General features: G+C 42.3%; 1 protein-coding gene across 4 annotated transcripts in view; it reads left to right on the top strand.

Annotated features, from left to right (window-relative positions):
* SIDT2 (SID1 transmembrane family member 2) overlaps positions 1-10,691 on the top strand; it is a 74,845-nt gene extending 64,154 nt beyond the window's left edge. For all 4 annotated transcript variants that reach the window (XM_056542799.1, XM_056542796.1, XM_056542797.1 and 1 more), the window contains 10 exons: positions 608-731; positions 1,745-1,862; positions 1,970-2,106; positions 3,379-3,487; positions 3,590-3,666; positions 4,164-4,210; positions 4,847-4,952; positions 5,033-5,143; positions 6,240-6,353; positions 6,443-10,691. In XM_056542799.1, coding sequence (XP_056398774.1) covers positions 608-731; positions 1,745-1,862; positions 1,970-2,106; positions 3,379-3,487; positions 3,590-3,666; positions 4,164-4,210; positions 4,847-4,952; positions 5,033-5,143; positions 6,240-6,353; positions 6,443-6,505 — 1,006 coding nt within the window. In that variant the 3' untranslated portion in view covers positions 6,506-10,691. The remainder of the gene's footprint in view (positions 1-607; positions 732-1,744; positions 1,863-1,969; positions 2,107-3,378; positions 3,488-3,589; positions 3,667-4,163; positions 4,211-4,846; positions 4,953-5,032; positions 5,144-6,239; positions 6,354-6,442) is intronic.
* Positions 10,692-22,684: the final 11,993 nt, after the last annotated feature.

Genomic DNA, 22,684 nt, shown 5'->3' with positions numbered 1-22,684 from the left:
GTAGGGTCACACTACGAAATTTACAAGTGTAATTCCGCTTTGAAATTACACTTTAATTCAATTTTGGTGCGGCAGAATGTCATTGCTTGCAATGGGATTTCACTGCACAGTGCACACTACGGAATTTCAGCAGCGGATGTTTCGCTGCTCAAATTCCATTGCTAAAAGAATAATCTTGCCTCACTTTTTCAGCCAGAGATTCTATAGTGTGAACCTAGTCTAATAGTTGAATTTTTACATAATTATTTATCCGTGGGAAAAGTGTTATTTACAATTTTTGCTTATTATCCTGTATTATTCATCATTTGATCGTTCATCTAGTAACTTCACACATATAGATTGGCTTGCAGCCTATAAATAATAACTCTCATGATATTTAATAGCCTTGTTTGCACAGACCTCACATAAGTGATACTATAACAAGAAAGATTGAAAGTATGAAAGATTGATAGCATTTCCTTAGACTGCTCTATCAATGCGTCATTGCTTCAGGTCTGACGCTATTGCTCTCGTTCATGGACTGTGACAAGTATTGCAGCTCAGCTAATATTGTAGCATTACTATGTAAAATATTTGATGTCTTTTGTATTTATGATGTGTTTTCCAGTGCTTTTAACAACATTCTTAGCAACCTGGGCTACATCATGTTGGGGCTGCTTTTCCTCATCACTGTGCTACAGAGAGAGCTCAGTCACAACCGCAGCCGCATGTACTCTAAGGGACAGATGGAGGTAAGGACAAGGCACACAGATATGTTCATTTATACATAAAGTACCTGTATTTTTCGCCGTATGAGACGCACTTTTTCTTCCCCTTACGGCAAATACACATTAAAACCTGTCCTATCGCGGCGGTCCCCGCGGCTAATACAGGACATCACTGATTGCGGTGATGCCCTGTATTAACCCTTCAGACGAGGCGATCAAAGCTGACCGCCGCGTCTGAAGCGAAAGTGACGCTAACCCGGCTGCTCAGTCGGGCTGTTTGGGACCGCCGCGGTGAAATCGCGGCGTCCCGAACAGCTTACAGGACACCGGGAGGGACCTTACCTGCCTCATCGGTGTCTGCTCTGTGCCGGGATCCCCTGCATGGCCGGCACTCTCCTTCATCAGCATCACGTCGTCGTGCACACCGTCCCGTCATCCAATAGGAGCGTCGTGCGTAGCCACGTGATGGCGGTGACAGAGAGCGTGGATACCCGGCAGCAGAGACGTTCCTGAGCGACGGGGACACCCCAGGGACACGGCGACAGCGATGGAGTGCAACATCCAGGGCAGCGGTGACGGGTCCGGAGCGGCGGGGACACGTGAGTATTACCTCCTATACCAGTGATCTTCAACCTTCGGACCTCCAGATGTTGCAAAACTACAACTCCTGGCATGCCCGGACAGCCGTTTTGCAACATTTGGAGGTCCGCAGGTTGAAGGTTCAGAATCTTTTTTTTTTTTCTAGATTTTCATGCTTTAAAATTGCGTCTTATATGGCGAAAAATAAGGTAACTGCTCTGAACAGCAAGACTACTGTTCTCAGAAAGCCAAGCGACAAGATAAATAGATTCATAAAAAAATTGGGAAAGAGAAGAGACAATGGGATTGACTTATGTTATCTGCTATCGGATGAAATGCTCATTCTTTAACTATCCAGTCACACATGCTTTTGATGTATGCTTTAGATATTATTAAAAATATCCTGCTGTTTATTATATACACTCATATACATCCTCTAATATTCTGTATATGCACAGGAATGTGGCATCCCCAAGCACTTTGGTCTGTTCTATGCTATGGGCACTGCTCTGATGATGGAAGGACTGCTCAGTGCATGTTACCACGTGTGTCCAAACTACACCAACTTTCAGTTTGGTTAGTATATAGTCACTTCTTAACACTAACTCTTCTCTTCCGTAAATCTCTCTCTTTTGATATCTCCTCTCTATTCATGCCCACCTCCTTCTTGCATTTGTTTATAGATACTTCCTTCATGTATATGATTGCCGGACTGTGCATGTTAAAGTTGTATCAGAAGAGACACCCGGATATTAATGCCAGTGCTTACAGTGCCTACGCCTGCCTAGCCATTGTCATATTTTTCTCCGTCCTTGGTGTAGTAAGTGAATTGTATGTTACTTAAACATGTTTTGCAGGCATCATAGCACGTCTGTTCAGCCGGTATTGTCAGGAAAAACTGAGGTACTGTATAGGGCCTGCTCCAGAAATATATGTATTGATTTAAGCCCTTTTTACAGAAGTTACCCTATCTGTATTTTAGTTTAGAAATGAAGAACCCTGGGAGAGACAATACAGTGTACACTGATCAGACACAGATCTTTCCACTTTAGCCTTTTAGAGGATATAAATTATTCTGTTCATTTACACAAATGAAATGAGGCTTTAGAGGGTTATTCTTAATCCTGTTGTAGTGTATTGGTTTCCTAAAGGCTGAGCTAGGCTGTTTATTGTTCCAGCATTAGTAACATAGTAACATAGTTCATAAGGTTGAAAAAAGACCAGAGTCCATCACGTTCAACCTATATCCCTACTAAGTTAATCCAGAGGAAGGCAAAGGTAAAAAAAATCCTTCCCGACTCCAAATATGGCAGTGAGAATAAATCCCTGGATCAACCTTCTGTCCCTATAAATCTAATATACATAACCAGTAATGTTATTATTCTCCAAAAATGCATCCAGACCCCTTTTAATTTTTTTTTACAGAATTCCCCATGACCACCTCCTCCGGGAGAGAATTCCACATTCTCACTGCTCTTACAGTAAAGAACCCCCGTCTATGCTGGTGTAGAAACCTTCTTTCCTCCAGACATAGAGGATGCTCCCTTGTTATAGATACAGTCCTGGGTATAAATAGATCATGGGAGAGATCTCTGTACGGTCCCTGATATATTTATACATAGTTATTAGGTCTCCCCTAAGCCTTCTTTTTTCTAAACTAAATAACCCTAATTCTCATAATCTTTCTGGGTACTGTAGTCCTTCCATTCCCCGTATTACTCTGGTTGCCCGTCTTTGAACCCTCTCCAGCTCCACTATATCTTTCTTGTACACTGGTGCCCAGTACTGTACACAGTATTCTATGTGTGGTCTGACTAGTGATTTGTACAGCGGTAGAATTATTTCCTTGTCGTGGGCATCTATGCCCCTATTGATGAACCCCATGATTTTATAACTAAAACTCCCAAGTCCTTTTCCACGTATTTTCCATTGTATCTAAATACCTTGGCCAGGTGATTTGTTGGCACCATTTCCTCCAGCCCCCCTCCTAAATACACCATTGCTTAAAGCTGTCCAAATAGTATACATTCACATCTTATTGTCTTTTCTCCAAGAAATCTTAGTAACCATTCTTTGTTGTTTTCTTCTTCAGGTGTTTGGGAAAGGAAACACTATTTTCTGGATTGTGTTCTCTGTGATTCACATAGTGTTTACTCTGCTTCTGAGCACTCAGCTTTATTATATGGGCCGCTGGAGATTTGGTAAATGTCACACCGGTTACAAATGAGGGAAATAATTTTAACAATTGCCACTTACCTATAGTTTTCTGATCACTTCCCTGTCTTGTCTCACTTTACGGCTAGACTCTGGGATCTTCCGGCGTATCCTGCAGGTTCTGTACACAGACTGTGTGAGGCAGTGTAGCCCCCCGATGTATGTGGTGAGTAAATTGTGTCCGATTTCATTTGTATATGCCTTCGGGTTAACATGTAGGTGCTTCATCATTTCATTTCTTTTCTCCCTACATGTGTATAAATGTATTTTATAGTCAGTGATATGAGGGTAAGTGACTGGGCAATCTTATACATGCATGTCCCGAACAGGTGTCTCTTTTTTTTTTCTTTGGTGCTACTTTCTACAAGACTCTGCCTTCTCTGGGCCAAAATGCCAGGGCAGAAAGGAAACTCTGATTCTCCAAGAAAATGAAGACTTTGCAAGATTTATATTGGGAAATATGTGTATTTTGCAAAGTAAATAAAAAGCCTCTAAAATCGGAGGCATGGTGCATTGGCAATTTGATCTTATCCCTTAGTTTATATCCTTCTTTATTTCTGTATCACTTGCTCTGTCCTGTATCCTTCTGCCTCTCTTGTCCCTGCATTTTTCTTATTGCATTAACATTCCATTCTAACATTCACACATTTTTTTTTTCACTAGGACCGAATGGTGCTGCTTGTGATGGGGAATATCATAAACTGGTCTTTGTGAGTATTTTCACTTTGCTGTACTATAGAATTCCTCAGAACTACAATAGAAAGTAAATAAAAGAAAATATATAGGCATACGTTTTCATTTTTATTCTCTTTTTTGCTCCTCAGTCTGGGCTGGGATAAAACTTCAGGAAATATGAATTAAAGGGACTGAAATAGAAAACAATTGAAGTTCTAATTTTCTTTCATTAGTATATACTTTCACTTTCCACTCCTGCACTTACCAGTACTTCCTTCTCTCCAGCCCTGTTTATTATCTGTCTACAATGACATAAGATATCACATTATTTCAGCAGTGATTTTCCATTTATGTTCATGTCACTTCATATGGTGGGAATTATTGGGTCCTGGGAAATAAGCATTTAACATATATTTAGCACATATATAGCGAACATTTGTTCAACTTAAAAGATAAGATCAGTATAACATTAGTTGTGGTCTATCAACCAGGACTACTGTGAAAAGGCTGAAATAACTAACAAGTAACCCAATGAAACGAAGCATTTTTAAGAAAGCCGTAATGGAGAAACACTATTTGATTCTTTGTTAAAAAAGGGATTTAAACTGTGCATTTGTTAGTGTTTTATTAGTGACGTAAGCCAATGATGTTTGTATTCACTCTTTCTTCAGGGCAGCATATGGCCTTATTGTACGACCTAATGATTTTGCCTCTTACCTTCTCGCAATTGGAATCTGCAACTTGCTGCTTTACTTTGCTTTCTACATTATCATGAAGGTAAGAAGTGAAATATTTGGAGACATTTTCTGGATTGGTTTTCCTGTTTTACAATGTCTGTTTCTCATCTGTACTATTAGCTTCGCAGTGGAGAAAGGATCCTTCCTCTTCCATTGATTTGCATTGCCTGCACATCTGTGGTCTGGGGATTTGCCCTGTTCTTCTTCTTTCAAGGACTCAGTACCTGGCAGGTAAGACTATTAGATATCTTGTGTAGAATGCCCTTAGATGTCAAATGTACATCTTCTTTGTGTCTTATAACAAGCTAAACATGCTAAAGGAATCCTTTATAGTGCACTTTTTCCACCTTGGTCTTACATTGCCAGATCTAGAGACATACATACCCAGCAATCCTGCACCAAGGAATACAAAACTATGGCCTGCAATCACATATCACAATGTGTAAATTCCCTTCTGTTCTAGATTTTATAAGCACCAACTTTATCTAAACAACAATGACTGTAGCATAACGCCCAGTGTGTTAAGTGGGTAAAAACTAAACTTTTATTCAAATCATATTAAAAAGAGAACACCTTGCAAATTCTATCCCACCCATATGACACAATAACAGTGAAGTAGAGCATTGGCAGGACACGAGAATCGTGTATATGATACTCTAATCACCATCCTTATTTCACTTTAGTTATTTTATTCCGACGCTTATCCCCTATCGTATATACACATGGGATCCTCAGGGGAAAAAGAGTGGACGTGGAACTATTTTATGTGGTCAGACGGCTAGTTGGAGGGCCTCTGGGAATCCAGACACTGTGACAAGAACATACTCTGAGCTCATAGACTAACACAGGTGCCTGTAACCCAGAATCTCCTATAACACTAATAAGAGATACCTGTAAATACGGAGACCCTGCCTTAGGGTACAGTGTGTGTAGACTACCCATGATGCCTCTGACCATTCCCTTGGGAATTGCATAGCCAAAAACTTGTATTTGAAAAAACTTAACAAAAAGAAAACACAACATATAATTGTTTTTGACATTTGGTTGTCTAAAGCTATAAATCGTTTTGTGCCTGCCTTAAAGGGCTACTCCACTGCTCAGCGTTTGGAACAAACTCCTCTGAACGCGCTGGAGCCGGCATCGGGAGCTTGTGACCTCATAACCCCGCCCCCTCAATGCAAGTCTATGGAAGATCAGATCTCCTGTATAGTAACAGTCATTATGTATATTCTTCTCCTATATAAAATAAAAGGAATTTTTTAATGCTTTACATTTGTTGTGATTCTAACATCTTCTGACATTTGATTTATGAATGTGTTATATCCAGAAAACTCCAGCTGAATCTCGAGAGCATAACAGAGATTGTATCTTGCTTGGATTCTTTGATGACCATGATATTTGGCATTTCCTTTCCTCCATCGCAATGTTTGGTTCATTTCTTGTAAGTGCCTTTATCCAGGAACCTTCAGAACATGCAAACTGGCTTATTTGTTCTTTCTCCTGAACACATTTGATGTTTTTTCCTTCTAGGTTCTGTTGTTCCTGGATGATGATCTGGATGATGTACAGAGAGACAAGATTTACGTGTTTTGAATCCTGCTGCAATGGATCTTGCTAGCAAATAGCGGAGGAAAGTAGGTTTGAGCTGGCACCTTAGGTCACTGGGTAATGAACATGAAACCATCCTGTAGAAAGACTATCCGTCCAGTTACCCGTACTTGAAGATGGCTTCTGTGGACACCTGTAGCTCAGATTAAGGGGATGTGCCACAAGTTTCTGCTAGGACATATAGATGGCCTTTTTGGTCTGAAGTTGTACTTTTCACATTGGCCACATGGTGTCAGTGTTTTGTTACTTGTTGCCAAACTGAGTCATTGTGGGCCCAGCCTCTTGGCCATTATATGGCTTTATGCTGCAGAGCTGAAATCGCATAGATGAACTCAAATGGTTGGCAAACTGCTGGTTATCTATGAACAGTTGGCGCAATTACTATGTGCTCATACAGCAGTGGCATTGTATGGCAGAGGCACAAGGATGAAGGACGTATTGAGCAGTTCTTCTCATTGCCAACTTTTATGTAAGGGATTTGTGTCTTTGTCACTACATTAACTTGATGGGAATGAATTCTGTCCAAATGATTTTCTATTAATACTGCTTCTAATTCGATGTTGGTTCTTTTGATATAGGTTCAGCTGCTGATGTTACAAATGTCCATTGACAAAAATCCACATACATTGTCTTATTGTTTACAATGTAGAGGAGAATCTCTTTATAGCCAAAAACTTAAGATTATAATAATCCAAATTCTGTGTTGTGATTTGAGATGTAGGTGATTGTGCAGATAGGTTTTGTCCTAAATGTAATGGAGACACTACGATATGGTAAGACAAGGTCAAATGTTACATTACTGTGCTTACTGTCTTTTGAATGACCAGGATTAGAGAAAAAAAAAAGGTTTCGGTAACACCACTCTTGTCTTTGGGCAGCGTCTGGCATTGCAGCTCAGCCTATTTACTTGAATGGGAGTGACCTACAACACAGACAAAGCCCATAAACAAAAGTGCCACTGCTTCTAGAAAATATTGCAGACCTAATCCCAGAACAACCCCTCCAAATATTCCTTACATATAAAGGTACTCAAACACTGATGATTAAAAAGTATTAATTTGTGTAATGTCTTTCCTGCCATCTAAAGGATATTTTATAGGATTGCTAGCATTAGATGTTTTCTTATGAGACTATCAGACCCTGCAGTTTTCTGCCTTTACTAGCACATCCTCGCGTTTAAAGGAGTACTCTGGGATACAACCCCCCCCCCCATCCTTAGCATAGGGGATAAGTGTCAGATCACGATGGGTCCGATCGCTCGGCACCCCCAGACACCCCCCACCACCACCTGCGACTTATTGTTCAACCATGACCAGTCTGTAAAATAGATAACTGTATTTACTGTAATAGTTTCATATGCCTGGAAGATTCCTAAAAAGGGTTAAAGGGAAACTGTCCTTATTTTCATGATTATCGGGGTGGTCTCCAGAGGCTTCTCAACCCTAACCCCCCCCTTCCCCTAGCATTGATTGATATAACGCTCCCTGTTTATGTATACAGAGAGATCTAGCGATCAACTACAGTGGGATAGAGAGAAGCCACCAGGTACTGCGCAGATGCCTCGTCATTCAAGCACCATAAAAGTCATGTATTTCCTTTAAGAGGATATGTCAAGCACATTTTGCTATGTATTGTACTTTATGTATTTTACTTAAAGGAAGATACATAGGGTCTCTAGAATGCCTGGTTCTCATGCTGGAGAGAATTCTCTTTCTTTTAGTTTTTATTCAAGCAGTACAGGGGCCGAAGCTGTCAAGATTTGAATACCCTTGTATTGTCTCCTCTACCTTCTTCCAAGACGGAGAATTTCCACTTAAGCATTAAAGGTACTTTACTTATATACCGTATGCTTGATCTTGGATTGTAGTGGACATATATGAGGTTCAACTTTTTACATAGGTTTTAAAACATGTACTGTTTAGTCTAGTAGCCTTCCCTGCTTACATAAACACTGCATCGCCCACAGAGACTCTATGATGCTGCTCTATAATGCCTGATATCTGATAGATGTTTCTGTGTCAAATCCACTGCTTCCCAACCAGCCTTTGGCTGTCCGGGCATGCTAGGAGTTGTAGTTTTGCAACAGCTGGAGGCACCCTGTTTGGGAAGCAGAAGTCTAAGCAGTCAGTTAGAACATATGGCGCAGCAGGGAAGGGGTCATACAGACTTTAGTATAGGTTGTTAAAGGGGTACTCTGTCGCTAAGACCTCTTATCCCCTTATCCCCACCACTGGTGACCCCCGTGATCTTGCACGCAGCACCCCGTTAGAATCAGTCCACGGAGCCCAGCTCCGGGTCTGATTACTGGCAATCGCGGGGGCCGGAGCATTGTGACGTCACGGCCCCGCCCCCGTGTGATGTCACACTTCGCCCCTTAAATGCAAGCCTATGTGGATAGGGGATAAGATGTATTAGCGCCGGAGTACCCCTTTAAAGCCTTCATAGCCCTAGACCAGCAAGGGTTTTAGCAGGAACCTTTAGAATGCCCAAGACTAAGCAGGGATACATCAGGAGGCGGTTTTGAACTTCCCCTGCCTGTTATAGCTGTCTGATTCGGTATGTCCCAAACACGGTGTAAATACAGCTTAACAGGGATGTTATCAATAAACTCTTCACTGCCTAGACCACCAGGGATCTAAGAATAAACTCCTTCACTGCCCAAGATCGGAAGAGATGTTAACCATCTGTTCTGTCCTTCTAGAGAAATATAAAAAATATATATTTTTCTGGCATAATTTTAAAAATTAGATGTTGCATACTATGGAAAGGGGCCCACACAATGTTTTTGCACAGGGGCCCCCTGTTGTCTGTTTCCATTAAGAAGTCACTCCTGTAGGAACCCCATTTTTTCGTTTTGTACACATTGTATAATGCACTTATTAGATTTAGTAAAAGGAAGCTATCCAGATATGTATGGATTATACATTCATGTTCTAATTCACCACAGAGAGGCGCTATAGACCAAACCTGGGATTATTGTCATTACCTTCTTCCATTATTGATCAAGAGAACTTATCACTTTTCTGATTATTGTACATATTGGAGATTATTTGCTTTAATATATATTATTTATCAATAGTGGAGGTAAACCTTTGTGTTGTGAATATAGCAATGCGGCTCTCGGATAAAAAGGTGTCCAATCACTGTCCATATGTCCTATTAGGGTTCTGCCCTTCAAAGACCTGCTGTATTAAGGCCATTCTAAATGGGTTGATAACCGGCCCTTGTAAAAGGGCCAGTGATCCCTTTAATGTTCGGCCATTAAAATTGTTACGGGACGAGTGCCCGACAATGATGAAGTGAAGGACTGACGAATGATCCAGCAATCATTCATGTAGCCTGTCCGCACCATTGATTGAGCCTTGTGTAGGTTCAGCCCGTCTAAAGGGTCTTTACTTGGTCATCCATTTATTTAAAGGGGTTATCCAGGAATAGAGAAACAGAGATAATTTATTTTAAAAACAGCTCCACATCTGTCCACAGTTTGGGCGTGATATTACAACTTGGCTCCATTCACTTCAATGGAACTGAGCTGCAGAATCATACCCAACTTGGAGACAGATGGGGAGTAGTTTTAGATTGAAATTATCTCCGTTTTTCTATTCTTGGATAACCCCTTTAAATCCTATAATCCTATATTTTGCATAAACGATTGCAATTCCCCCAAAAAATTGAAGGTGATGCTTCTCTTACAGCACAAACCACAGAATGTATTTTTTTTTCCTTTTCATTTCAACAAATACTTTACTTGTTTCTGGTATTTTTAATAATCCAGTCACAGAGATCCAGTCATGTTATTTTGTATGTTAAGCATGTTCGGGTATGATGAAGGGTAGTCAATATGAATTGGCTAATATATTAATTATCCACCTGACAGGCCTGAGTAAGTTAAATGGATTTACCATGATTTATAAAATATTAAATTCAGATTTACTGTATTATGGGAACTCATTATCAATAGTAGTAATGTTAGTACATGGCATTCACTGGAGATCTGTACCCAAGCTTATAAGCACACAAGCCTCCCTTTGTTCCAGACTTTTATCTCTGCGCTGCTATTGTTTTCTATTGTTTAACCATTTATTTTCATGTTGATTTTTATACTGCTGAAATGAGTAGGCAAAAAAGATAGATCTATTAAAAAAAAGGCAAAAAATGTGTTTTCTATGTCTTTATTTGAACTGTACAGTCGAAAAAAGGATGTTTATGATATTGGATCCTTTTGGGGTTGGCTCATAAAGACAGCACCTTTGTAAAAAGAAAATGGTAAGACTATGTATGGATGCATCAGGTTTACCCTAATGTAAAAATAGACATGTTTGTAAATCATATCACCCTGTCAGACCAGATGATTTGTGTCTAATAGGCCACTACACAAGAACTGTCACATGTCATGACAACCGTGATGAACCCTGATATAGTGCTGGTGTAAATGCCCTTAACATGCTTGCACTATGCTGTGCTGATGATTTACACAGTACACTACTATCGATGGCATGTGGGAGAATAAGTTACTGATCAACAGTGCTGTGTGAGCAGCAGATATGACACAAACTGAAGGGGTTACCCTAAACGCTGATCACTGTGCTAGGGGTTGATTTAAAGAAGATGTCCATTGTTCAGAAATGCATCTCCTATTCTGAGGATTGGATAAATGTCTGATTGTGGGTGGTCTGACCGCTGGGAACCCCCACGATCTCCCATTCGAGCCCTGACTCTGCACTGCTAAAGCGCGTTTCATGCCCAGAACCATCAGCTGGTCACAACACGCCCCCTCCATTCATCTCTATAGCAGAACACTGAGATGAATGAAGGCGGTTTGTTTGTACCAGCTGACTTGCTGTGTGCGGAACGTCACACACAGCAGCTCAGCTGGGGTCCTGTACGGTCAGAGCCCCTCCCACAATTACACAACTAGACACATCTCACATCTTCTGAATAGGGGATAAGAACTTATGTATTTTAAGTTCCTCAGTAGCAGAGCTTAGGACATGGCTTGCTCTGGCAAAAGCCAGGCTCAGGCTGTCTAGTGTTGGATCCAGCCCCCTCTGGGAAAAGGGTTTGAACTAGGGACTCTCCCCACCGCTATTCTAGAATTTTTTGTACAGAATCCTTACATTACCCTATAAGCAGATCTATGTTAGCTGGAACATGGGTACTTGGGCATTATATGTTAGTCTCTAGCTCCTCTTGTGAGGCAGCCTTTGGTGAAGTCACAGGGATCACTTAAAACTCTGCAACCCAAGTACGGGTTGAAGTACTGGTTGCATGTAATTGACTAGCGGAAGTGAGACTGAAGCAGATACTTACACTATGGAGCATCATATGAGATGCAGCTTTAGCCTGTGGGCATAATGTTAGGCTGCTTTCACACTACAAAATGTATCTGTTTTAAAGATCCATTCAATGTTTCGTAAAAAAAAAAAAAAACTTGAAAATCGTCCGTTAAATGTCCGTTAGAAAATCCCATTATACTGTATGGGATTTTTACATTATCCATTTTAACCCGTTATTAATAACGGACGTTATTTTGTGAATGGAGAATGAACGGAAGAAATAGTGCATGCACTATTTTTCCCATTTACTATCTTCCGTCACAAAATAATGTCCATTATTAATAACGGGCTATAACAGGTTAAAACGGATAATGTAAAAATCCCATAGACTATAATTGGATTTTCTAACGCCCATATGGGATTTTGTAACGGCCGTTTAACTGCTGATTTTCAGGGTCTCATCAACTAAATTAGGTATACACAACCCATGCACAAGAGCTTCTCCTTTGTTATTTACGGTAATGATAGCCTATGCTGCACTATTTACTTTAGGCTTCCTAATTTTCCTTCCCTATTGTCATATAGCTTACAGTAGGCTGCCAGGCATCCAGCTCTGCTTTATAGCACCAGAAAAGCTCCAGACATTTCTCACCCTCTTTTTTTTTAACTAAAGAGCTTGATATTGTTTATAAGAATTGTGATTAATTTTATCCATAATCCTTGAACATCATTTTCTTAGTATAGATCAAACATGTCTGCCATGTAGTGATAAGACCACCCTCAGAGGATCATAGGATGTCTACTCTGCTTTAGATACTTATTAGGACAGATGAAGATCATAGAGAGGCCCCGGTTCAGTAGCCAAAAAACTGATCTAACTCTGGTGTCCAGCCTGCCAGTATATTACAACATACTGTATCTTTTATATAAAGGCCTCAACAGCTTCTGAAGATGGACCTGTTGCGATCAGCTGTCCACTGATGGTTTCAATATGAGAAGTACATGTAAATTCCTCCGTTGTGCCATTACTAACCTTAGAATAAGACTGAAATGTTGCATGTTAACTGGAATTGAAAAATATTTTACATCAGAAGTTGATGTTCTAGATTATTTTCTGCTAGGACGTGAAACATGATACCCTGAAAATGAAAATCTAAACTTGCAATGTCCCTCTGCTTTAGGACTCGTTTACATGGCCGTCTGTCCCCGTAATATTTTTCCCGTCCAAGTTCCGTTATTACATCTTTTACATTGAAGTCTATGGGTAACGGATATAAAATGGATTAGCCTTTAATGTCACCGTTTGCACCCGTTTTTGTCAATCCGTTTTTGATCCATTAAGAAGAGGTGTGAGGAACCAGAAAGTAGCCAGACATTAGTAAAAACTGAAAATAAACTGATTAAAGAGGGGCGTGGTTTAGCGTGGCACGTGAGCAGATGCGCGGTCCGGAGCTTCGCTGAGCATCCTTCAATTATCCTTGACTTCTGGCCCGATTACTGATTCTCATTACTACCTGCTGGTGGGTGAAGGTGCCCGGAACATTGTTGAGTGTAGATCGCAGGAGGACGGTGAGGCCGAGATGCAGGGGGAGCCGGCGCCATCTTGTGCTGAGCTGGTGGAAGTTGCAGAGCAGCTGCAGCGCTTCACGCAGGTCACAGATCAGCCAGAGCGGGCTCCGGTGGACAACTGGAGTGAGGAGGAGCGTGAAGGGGCTGACTGGCTGGCCGGAGCCATGGATTCTTCAGCAGTGGCGGACCCCTCTACTTTACCGAGCGGGCCTGAATGCCCTAACGCCACAGGGCAGTCTGGAGTTAACCCCCTACATACTGGAGTGCCATCTGCCTATGCTGGGGACTCCTCTACCAATGCTGCCTTATTCCCTGCTTGGCCCAATAATGCTGTTTCCTCTGCTGGGACTATTACTGCTGTGCCTCCTTGCCTATATTAACCCCCTCCATTTCCAGTGTGGTGCCTGCTGCATTAAGTATCCCATTATCTCCACCTGCTACTGCTGAGCCTACATTGAAAGATATATTTTTGTCTATCTCCAAGGGCAACACTGATGTTAAAATGCTACTAGGCGGTTTGCGTGAGGACATTAACCTTATCCGCCATGATATGCAAAAGGTTTGAGAGGATAATGCTGTTGATGAAAGAGTGGGGGATCTGGAGGATCAAGTCCCTCCGCTCAAGAGAGATATGCATCGTGTGATTAATAACCTGACTGCACAATCTGATTATATGGAAAACCGCTTGGGTGGAATAATGTGCGCCTGGTGGGTGTCTCTGAAAAAGGGACCCTGGGGAATATTTTGAGAATTTGCTTCTTACTACATTTTGGAAAAGAGACTTTGACACCTTTTATTTGCGGTTGAGCGTGCCCACAGGGTCCCTCCTGGAGCCCATATTTTACACTATAAAATACGGTCTTTTACCCTATAAGGATGGAGATATCATTCTCTGTACAGCTAGGGACATGGACTCGCTCTCTATCAATGGCAGCCATATTTCTATCTTCCCGCATTTTTCGTCCGAGGTTAAAAAAAAAAAAAAAAGTCGAACCAAATACACGGATGTTAAGCGGTGCCTGCGTGCACTAAATGTGGTGTACTCTATGCTATACCCTTCCCACCTCCGTGTGGTTGCCTTAGGAACTACCCATATGTTTGACACCTCTGTGGCGGCTGCGGAATGGCTGGATATTCATGAGGTGCAAATAAGGCGCACACGTACCTGAAGTTCCTGTACGGATTGTGTGTGCTGATGTTGGTCCTGCCTACTTGGGACTTTCTGTGCCATAATTCATATTAAGGCCCTATGGTTTTAACCGTGCTGTTATGCCTATGTTGTTTATTTCCTATATTCCTGATTATATGTTCTCTGTGTAGTTGTACATTTTGCCAGATGTCCTCTATATCTTGCTCCCGTTTTCTCGGATTTGAGCACGGCATATTTGTGAGGTATCTCCTGTTTGTATGTTAACTGCTTACTCTACCTTGGCTGTTTGTTGGCCCCCTGTGTCGCAAGTTGTGACTGTTTGGGTTTTGTTGTCTGTCTGGGGTGTTTGTGTTGTTTTGTATCCTTCCTTCCGCTCAATGTGCAGTGCTCTGTTTTTTATGTCCCTTCTTGATTCAGACCCTGTATGTTTACTTATACTTCCCTTGTTTCCCCATGGCTACTGATTTACATGTGGTAGCGTGGAATGTGAAGGGCCTCAATGATTTCAGGCACTCACATCCTATCAACCTGCTTTATTGTGCCTCTCTGAGATGCACTTGACGAGTTATACTAAACATGTGCTGAATAAACCATGGTTTGGCCACACCTTCCACGCCACTTTTTCCTTGCATGCCCAGGGTGTAAGTGATAAATTCCAATTCCCTTCAGGGTTAACAACCCATCCGGGGATGCTAGGGAGCAACAAATCTTAAATAGCAATAATAGGAATTGGTAGATCAAATAGAGGAGGTTGTATGTTATGTGGACCGTTAAGATTGGAGTCTCAGGACCCAGAATAATGGAGTAAAAGAGTCCCTAACATAGAAGCCTTAGTGGAAATGGAATTAGTGGAACCAGTATTGGACCAATCCAATTCCTATATATTGTGTTTTTAAACACCTTCTTTTGTATTATTTTTGCACCACAATTTGATTTTAACAAATAATAAATAAAAGTGAAGTTTTAAAAGGGTGACCCTAGTTGGGGGTCTTAGTCCCGGATGGGTTGTTAACCCTGAAGGGAATTGGAATTTATGAATTAAATACCCCGGGTACCCTATGGGGGACTTTTGTGTATAACAGGGTGTAAGTGTTCTCATTCATAGAAGCATCTTGTTTTCCATACTCGAGCGATGCCTTGCGCAGGGTTGTGTCTTATTTATCCTCTATGCCTGGTGCACCGCTCCTAGTGGTCGGAGATTTTAATAATCTTTTGCACCCAACGCTTGATAAGCTTAGTAACAGAGGGCCTTCTGGTACTCCTGGTTCTACGGTTTTGGCTAGGTTTATGGAGGAGGTGGGGTGGGCTGATCTATGAAGGAGACTTAATCCTACTAGGGTGCAATACTCCTACTATTCTAGCTATCATGGTACGCTCTCACGTATTGATCTTGTGCTGGGCAATGAGTTGGTCGTCCCCTTGGTTACGTTGGTGGAGTATCTCCCCCGTAGTCTTTCTGATCATTCCCCTGTTTTTGTGCGTCTTACTTTCCATTGTCATCCTAGGTTGCGGGGTTCTCTGTGGCGACTAAATCCCTTTTGGCTTCAAGTCCCCTCAGTAGGCCTAACGCTAAAGTCTAATGTGGAAGCCTTTCTCAAGATCATTGCGGGGACTGCATCGGTGGTTATCGTATGGGATTCTTTGAAGGCGTATGTAAGGGGTATATTCATCAGGGACATTGCAACCTGTAAATCTAAAAATAGGGCAATTAAGGCCTCATTGCAGCAACAGGTGCTCCAGGTGGAGCAACAGTTTTTAAGCGACTCTTCTGACCTGGCGAGAATGAATTGGCAGTCCTTACAGACCCTATTAGACTCGCATTTGTTGCAGATGGCAGATAACAAGCGCTTCTTTCAACAGTAGCGCTATTTTGAGAGTGGCGAGAGCACGGGTCCCCTTCTGGCCCGTACTATTAGGGCCCAACAGGGGTCCGCCTCTACTTCTTGTCTCTGTGATAGTGCCTGGATTGTTGTCCAGGATGATGCGTACATTTTGAATATCTTGGTTTCCATTTATGAGGAGACGTATTTCTATAAATTGACACATGATCTGGTTGTTATTAACCAGTTTGTTTCTGGTATCTCGCTTCTGGCGCTGTCGCAGACTCAATTAGACCTTCTAGATAATCCTATTACCCTTGCGTTGGGGAACTTGCCTTCTGAGAAGTCCCCAGGTGTTGATGGGCTCCCCAATGAGAGTCTTAATATCAGAAAGTTCTGTTGCCCCGGCTGTTGGAGGTTTTTCAGGCTGCTGAGGAAGGGGAGGGTTTGCCTGGGTCTATGCTGGAGGCCATTATAGTGTTGTTGTTAAAGCCCAGTTAGGACCCACTCTCGGCGGGCTTGTATAGACCAATCTCCCTGCTGTGCTCTGATGTTAAATTAATAGCGAAGGTCTTGGCCAACCGTCTCCTGAGGGTCATTACTACTCTGGTGCATGGAGATCAGACATGGAGCATGAGGGGTTCATGCCGGGGAAGTCGACGGCAGATAACATCAGGATGCTCTTTCTGAACCTCCAGTTGCAGCCTGAGGGAGCTGTTTAAAGGATGGTGCTTTCCCTCGACGCTGCCAAAGCTTTTGAGTGGAATTTTCTGTGGAGTGTCATGCGTCGCATGGGATAAGGGTCCAGGTTCTTGACATTGCTGCAATAATTATATGCTGCCCCTCGTGCTAGAATTCTGGCTTTCCCATTTCTATTTACCATAGCAATAGTACCCCTGGCGGTACTCATTAGGGCTTCCGCAGAATTAAAAGGTTTCCGTTATCGGGATCTGGAGGAACATATTGCCCTTTATGCAGATTATATGATCCTTTTCCTGGGAGATGTTGCGCACTCCTTGCCCCTTTTGATAGCCTTTATAGAAATGTATGGTAGTTACTCTGGTTTATCTATCAATTGGGATAAGTCCACAATCCTTTCCCTTGACCCACTCCCCTCTGTACCGGTTATTATTAGGGTTGGACTTCCCGTGGTTACACAGTTTAACCCCTTAAGGACCAGGCCATTTTACACCTTAGGACCGGAGCGTTTTTTTGCAATTCTGACCACTTTCACTTTAAACATTAATAACTCTGGAATGCTTTTACTTATCATTCTGATTTCGAGATTGTTTTTTTCGTGACATATTCTACTTTAACATAGTGGTAAAATTTTGTGGTAACTTGCATCCTTTCTTGGTGAAAAATCCAAAAATTTGATGAAAAATTAGAAAATTTAGCATTTTTCTAACTTTGAAGCTCTCTGCTTGTAAGGAAAATGGATATTCCAAAATATTTTTTTTATTCACATATACAATATGTCTACTTTATGATTACATTATAAAATTGAGGAGTTTTTACTTTCGGAAGACACCAGAGGGCTTCAAAGTTCAGCAGCAATTTTCCAATTTTTCACAAAATTTTGAAACTCGCTTTTTTTCAGGGACCAGTTCAGATTTGAAGTGGATTTGAAGGGTCTTCATATTAGAAATACCCCACAAATTACCCCATTATAAAAACTGCACCCCCCAAAGTATTCAAAATTACATTGTCAGCATTTTAACCCTTTAGGTGTTTCACAGGAATAGCCGCAAAGTGAAGGAGAAAATTCACAATCGTCATTTCTTACACTCACATGTTCTTGTAGACCCAATTTTTGAATTTTTACAATGGGTAAAAGGAGAAAATTTATACTTATATTTCTAGCCCAATTTCTCTCGAGTAAGCACATACCTCATATGTCTATGTAAAGTGTTCGGTGGGCTCAGAAGGGAAGGAGCGACAAGGGGATTTTGGAGAGTACGTTTTTGTGAAATGGTTTTTGGGGGGCATGTTGCATTTAGGAAGCCCCTATGGTGCCTTAATACCCCACAGGTGTTTCACGACTTTTGCATATGTAAAAAAAACTAATTTTTTCCACTAAAATGTGTGTTCCCCCAAATTTCACATTTTTGCAAGGGTTAATAGAAGAAAAGACCCCCCAAAATTTGTTACCCCTTCTCTTCTGAGTACGGCGATACCCCATATGTGTCCCTAAACTGTTGCCTTGAAATACGACAGGGCTCCAAAGTGAGAGCGCCATGTGCATTTGAGACCTAAATTAGAGATTTGCATAGGGGTGGACATAGGGGTATTCTACGCCAGTGATTCCCAAACAGGGTGCAAAACTGTTGCAAAACTCCCAGCATGCCTGGACAGTCAACGGCTGTCCGTCAATACTGAGAGTTGTTGTTTTGCAACAGCTGGAGGCTCCGTTTTGGAAACAGTGGCGTACCAGACGTTTTCATTTTTATTGGGGAGGGGAGGGGGGCTGTGTAGGGGTATGTGTATATGTAGTGTTTTTTACTTATTTTATTTTGTGATAGTGTAGTGTAGTGTTTTTAGGGTACAGTCACATGGGCGGGGATCACAGCAAGTTTCCCGCTGGAGTTTGAGCTGCCGCGCAAAATTTGCTGCAACTCAAACTTGCAGCAGGATACTGTTACTGTAACCCCTGCCCATGTGAATGTACATTCAAGGGGGGGGGGGGGGGGGGGGGCAAACCTCCAACTGTTGCAAAACTACAACTTCCAGCATGCCCTTTGGCTGTCCTTGCATGCTGGGGGTTGTAGTGATGCAAAAGCTGGAGCCCCACTGAGAGTTTGTTACTTAACTCAGTGTTTTGCAACCAGTGTGCCTCCAGCTGTTGCAAAACTACAACTCCCAGCAAGCCAAGACTGTTCAGACAAGCTGGGAGTTGTAGTTCTGCAACATCTGAAGGGCCAGATGTTACAGAACTACAACTCCCAGCATGCCTGGACAGTCTTGGCAAGCTGGGAGTTGTAGTTTTGCAACATCTGGAAGGGCACAGTGGTCCCAAAACTGTGGACCTCCAGATGTTGCAAAACTGCAACTCCCAGCATGCTCAGACGCCAAGGGCTGTCTGGGCATGCTGGGAGTTGTAGTATACAGGGTCCCAATACAGCAATGCATGTCGCTTTACGGCGACGTGCATTGCTGTAAAGGGCCCGTCCGCAGCTGAAGAGGAACTCTCCTGTCGCCGCTGTCTACATCGCCGGGTCTTCAGGGACTGGGTAAGTACCGGGGCCGGTCCCCAGCACTCCCCCGTCCCCCGCCGCGTCCTCCGGTCTTCTTTCCGTCCTCTCCAGACTTCCAGGGGCCGGGCAGGGCAGGAGGAAGTAACCGCCCCCCCCGTGATTGGTCGGTTAGCTAACCGACGTATCGCAGGGGATAGGAAGAGGAGGCAGGCTTGCCACCTCGCTCCTAGCCTCCAGCATGGTCCTGGCTGTCTGTGACAACCAGGATCATGTAAAATTGCCGGGCGGTCGGGTCCCAGAGACCCGATCAGCACGGTATCGTCGCAAATCGCCAGCGCAATTTCGCCTGCCATTTGCGGCGATCGCCGACATGGGGGGCCGACATGGCCCCCCTCGGCGTTTGCCCTGGATCCCTGCTGAAGGATTTCAGCAGGGATCCGCTTCCGATCTCGGCACGCGGCAGGGACCGGAAAACGCCATGACGTCCTCACCACTAATATTGTCTGTTTTGGCTTGTAGATTATCCTTGTCTTGTTTACACTTCTGTTTTTTGCATGCCTTCATGTGGTGTGCTATTTGATCTTTCACTTTCTCTCATGTGAAGTAGTGTTGAGTGGCATAGCCCATATTCGAATTCGCAATATTGGCGGCCTTTTTTTTTTTTTTTTAACTATGCGCCATAAAATTTGCATGCGCATTCACCATAAAATTCGTATGCGCAAAATCTCGCGTGATAAAAGAGCTAAATATTCACATATGCAAATTTTCGGGCGCCCGCCAGTCTGACACAGTGACTAGTATTGGAGCCATGTTTATACCACAAGCTGGAAGCAGGGAGAGATGATCACTGTGATGTGTACTGTGAAAAAAATTTGAATATTTGTAATTGCGAATATTTAGCGCAATATTCGTGAATATGCGATATTCACGATAAATTTGCACCCAACACTAATGTGAAGTTCATACGGTATTTCTATATATGTTTTTCTGCCTTGACCATGCTTCTCACTTGTGAGACATTTTATTGTATTGCACTGTACTATTTCTAACAACTGTTTTTGTTTTCCCTGCTGTGAAGGACAGATACGGGGGTGTGGGTGGGATGGGTTTTATGGGTTTGAGTTTTTTTTTTTTTTGTATGTTTGTTTTGAAAAAAAAATTCAGTAAAATATTTCTGATTTAAAAAAATAAAAATAAACGGATTAAACACTGATGCAACAGGATGCCACTTAATGGCATCCTTTTGCATGAGTTTGCATCTATTTGTTAGTATGGTCCATTTAGCAGCAATGACGGGAGAATAGCGGGACGGGAGACAACGACTGTGTGAACGTAGCCTAAAATGCATCAGACATAAGAAGGTAGAAACAAGGTGCACATTTTCCTTTTAGACTGGCAAACAAGTGTCCATAACATTCAATATGTGGCTTTTCTTTGCCTTTTTTCTTTCTTTGTCTTTTGCCTGAGCACACCAGGGGGCGTTCACCTGATTTATCATATGCGACTTTGGCAAAAGCGCATAGAATTGTGAAAAGGCCACACCACCCCTGACCACATGCAGCTACCTTACTTTATAGTTAACAGCCAGATTTAGCATACTGGCCAGGTGTGCAAATTTATGCTCCAATTACTAACCTAAGGGTGCAAACTAACATTAGCCAGCATTTAAAGGAGTACTCCAGGATATGAAAACTTATACCCTATCCATAGGTTTCAGATAGCAGGAGGTCCGACCCCCGCGATCTCCCGTATGGGCCCCCGGCTCTCCCGACAAATAGCGTGTGTCAACCACCGAACAAAGTGGCAGCAGGCACTTCCCTCAATACAGCGTTATGGGAGAGCCGGAGATTGCTGAATCCAGCGCTCCAGCTCTCCCATAGAGTTGTATTGAGGGGGCGTGTCAGCCGCTGCTTCGTGCGGTGGTCAACACGCCCCCTTTCTGCGGACTGCCGGGGGCCCTGTAAGAGAGATTGTGGGGGGTGGGGTGGGGAGCAGTGGTCTGATCCTTAGGATAGGGGATAACTTTTCATATCTTGAAGTACTCCTTTTAATAAAATACACATTTCATCGTAATATGTTCTGACCATACGGAAACATGCACTATGTTGCACCAAAAGAGCTCTGATGATACATGGATTGGAGTGCCCTGCCTATGGGCCACCCTACAGTTACTGTACATATAAATATTACCTGATCATTTTTACACAAGGCTGAGTTCACATCACGATTTAAGCCTTCGGGTCCGCTGCCCCACAGAAGTTAATGGTTCTGTACCTGTCCACTGCTTGTCCGTGCACAGATACGATTTCAGACCATTTGAGCTTCATAAATCGTATCTGTGCATAGGAGGCAGTAATCGTGATGTAACGCAGCCAAACTCTTACATTGTACCCCACTTTACTGTTTCAAGTCAGGTTTTGATTCAACCTGTGTCTCTCCTCACCTGTTTTTGTAAATACTTGTATTGCCCATTTCATGGGAATATACACATTTTCTAAAACAGACAGGTGAGTAAAGGCCATAAGTCTTCTTTAAGCACCCAAAAATGTTTTTGTTTGTGTTTTTTACTAAAATGCCTAAATATTGATTTTATTGTACACAGGGTGCTTTCACACAGGACAAGTCTGCTGTGGATTTTCTGTTGAAAATCGCATTGTGCCTACATGTAAAACCACAGCAGAAAATCCACAACAAATAGTGCAGATTTGCCTCTGCGGATATAAGTGAACATATATAGATTTAGAGAGGGGGAAAAAAAGAAAGTATTGCAGAAGCATATAGTATTTCTTACAGCATAAATTATAGAATCAGATGACAAATAAGTTTGCTCTTCATCTGTCTATTAGGTTGCTCTTACACAGTGCAGTTTTATTGCCGTTTTTGCTCTGAGTATGTGATGCAGTTTTGAAGCAAAAACCAGGTACAACTCCTAATATAATAGAGAAAGAAGAGAAGCTACGTCTACTCTTTTTAAATCCTGGGTAAATGTATTATTAAAAAAAGAGTAAACATAGCATTAGTTCTTTATTTTATCTAATGCATTATGATCCATACCTGGTTTTTGCTTCAATACTGTACAGTAGCACCGCCGCAGCACTGTAGCAAAATCTTACTGTGTGAGGCTGTGTTCACACACTCAGGTTTTTACTTGCAAT

The sequence above is a fragment of the Hyla sarda genome, chromosome 10 (genome assembly GCF_029499605.1).
Source record: "Hyla sarda isolate aHylSar1 chromosome 10, aHylSar1.hap1, whole genome shotgun sequence".
NCBI classification, from domain to species: domain Eukaryota; kingdom Metazoa; phylum Chordata; class Amphibia; order Anura; family Hylidae; genus Hyla; species Hyla sarda.
Note: the sequence above shows the minus strand (reverse complement) of the source record. Positions and strands in the feature narration are given on the sequence as shown.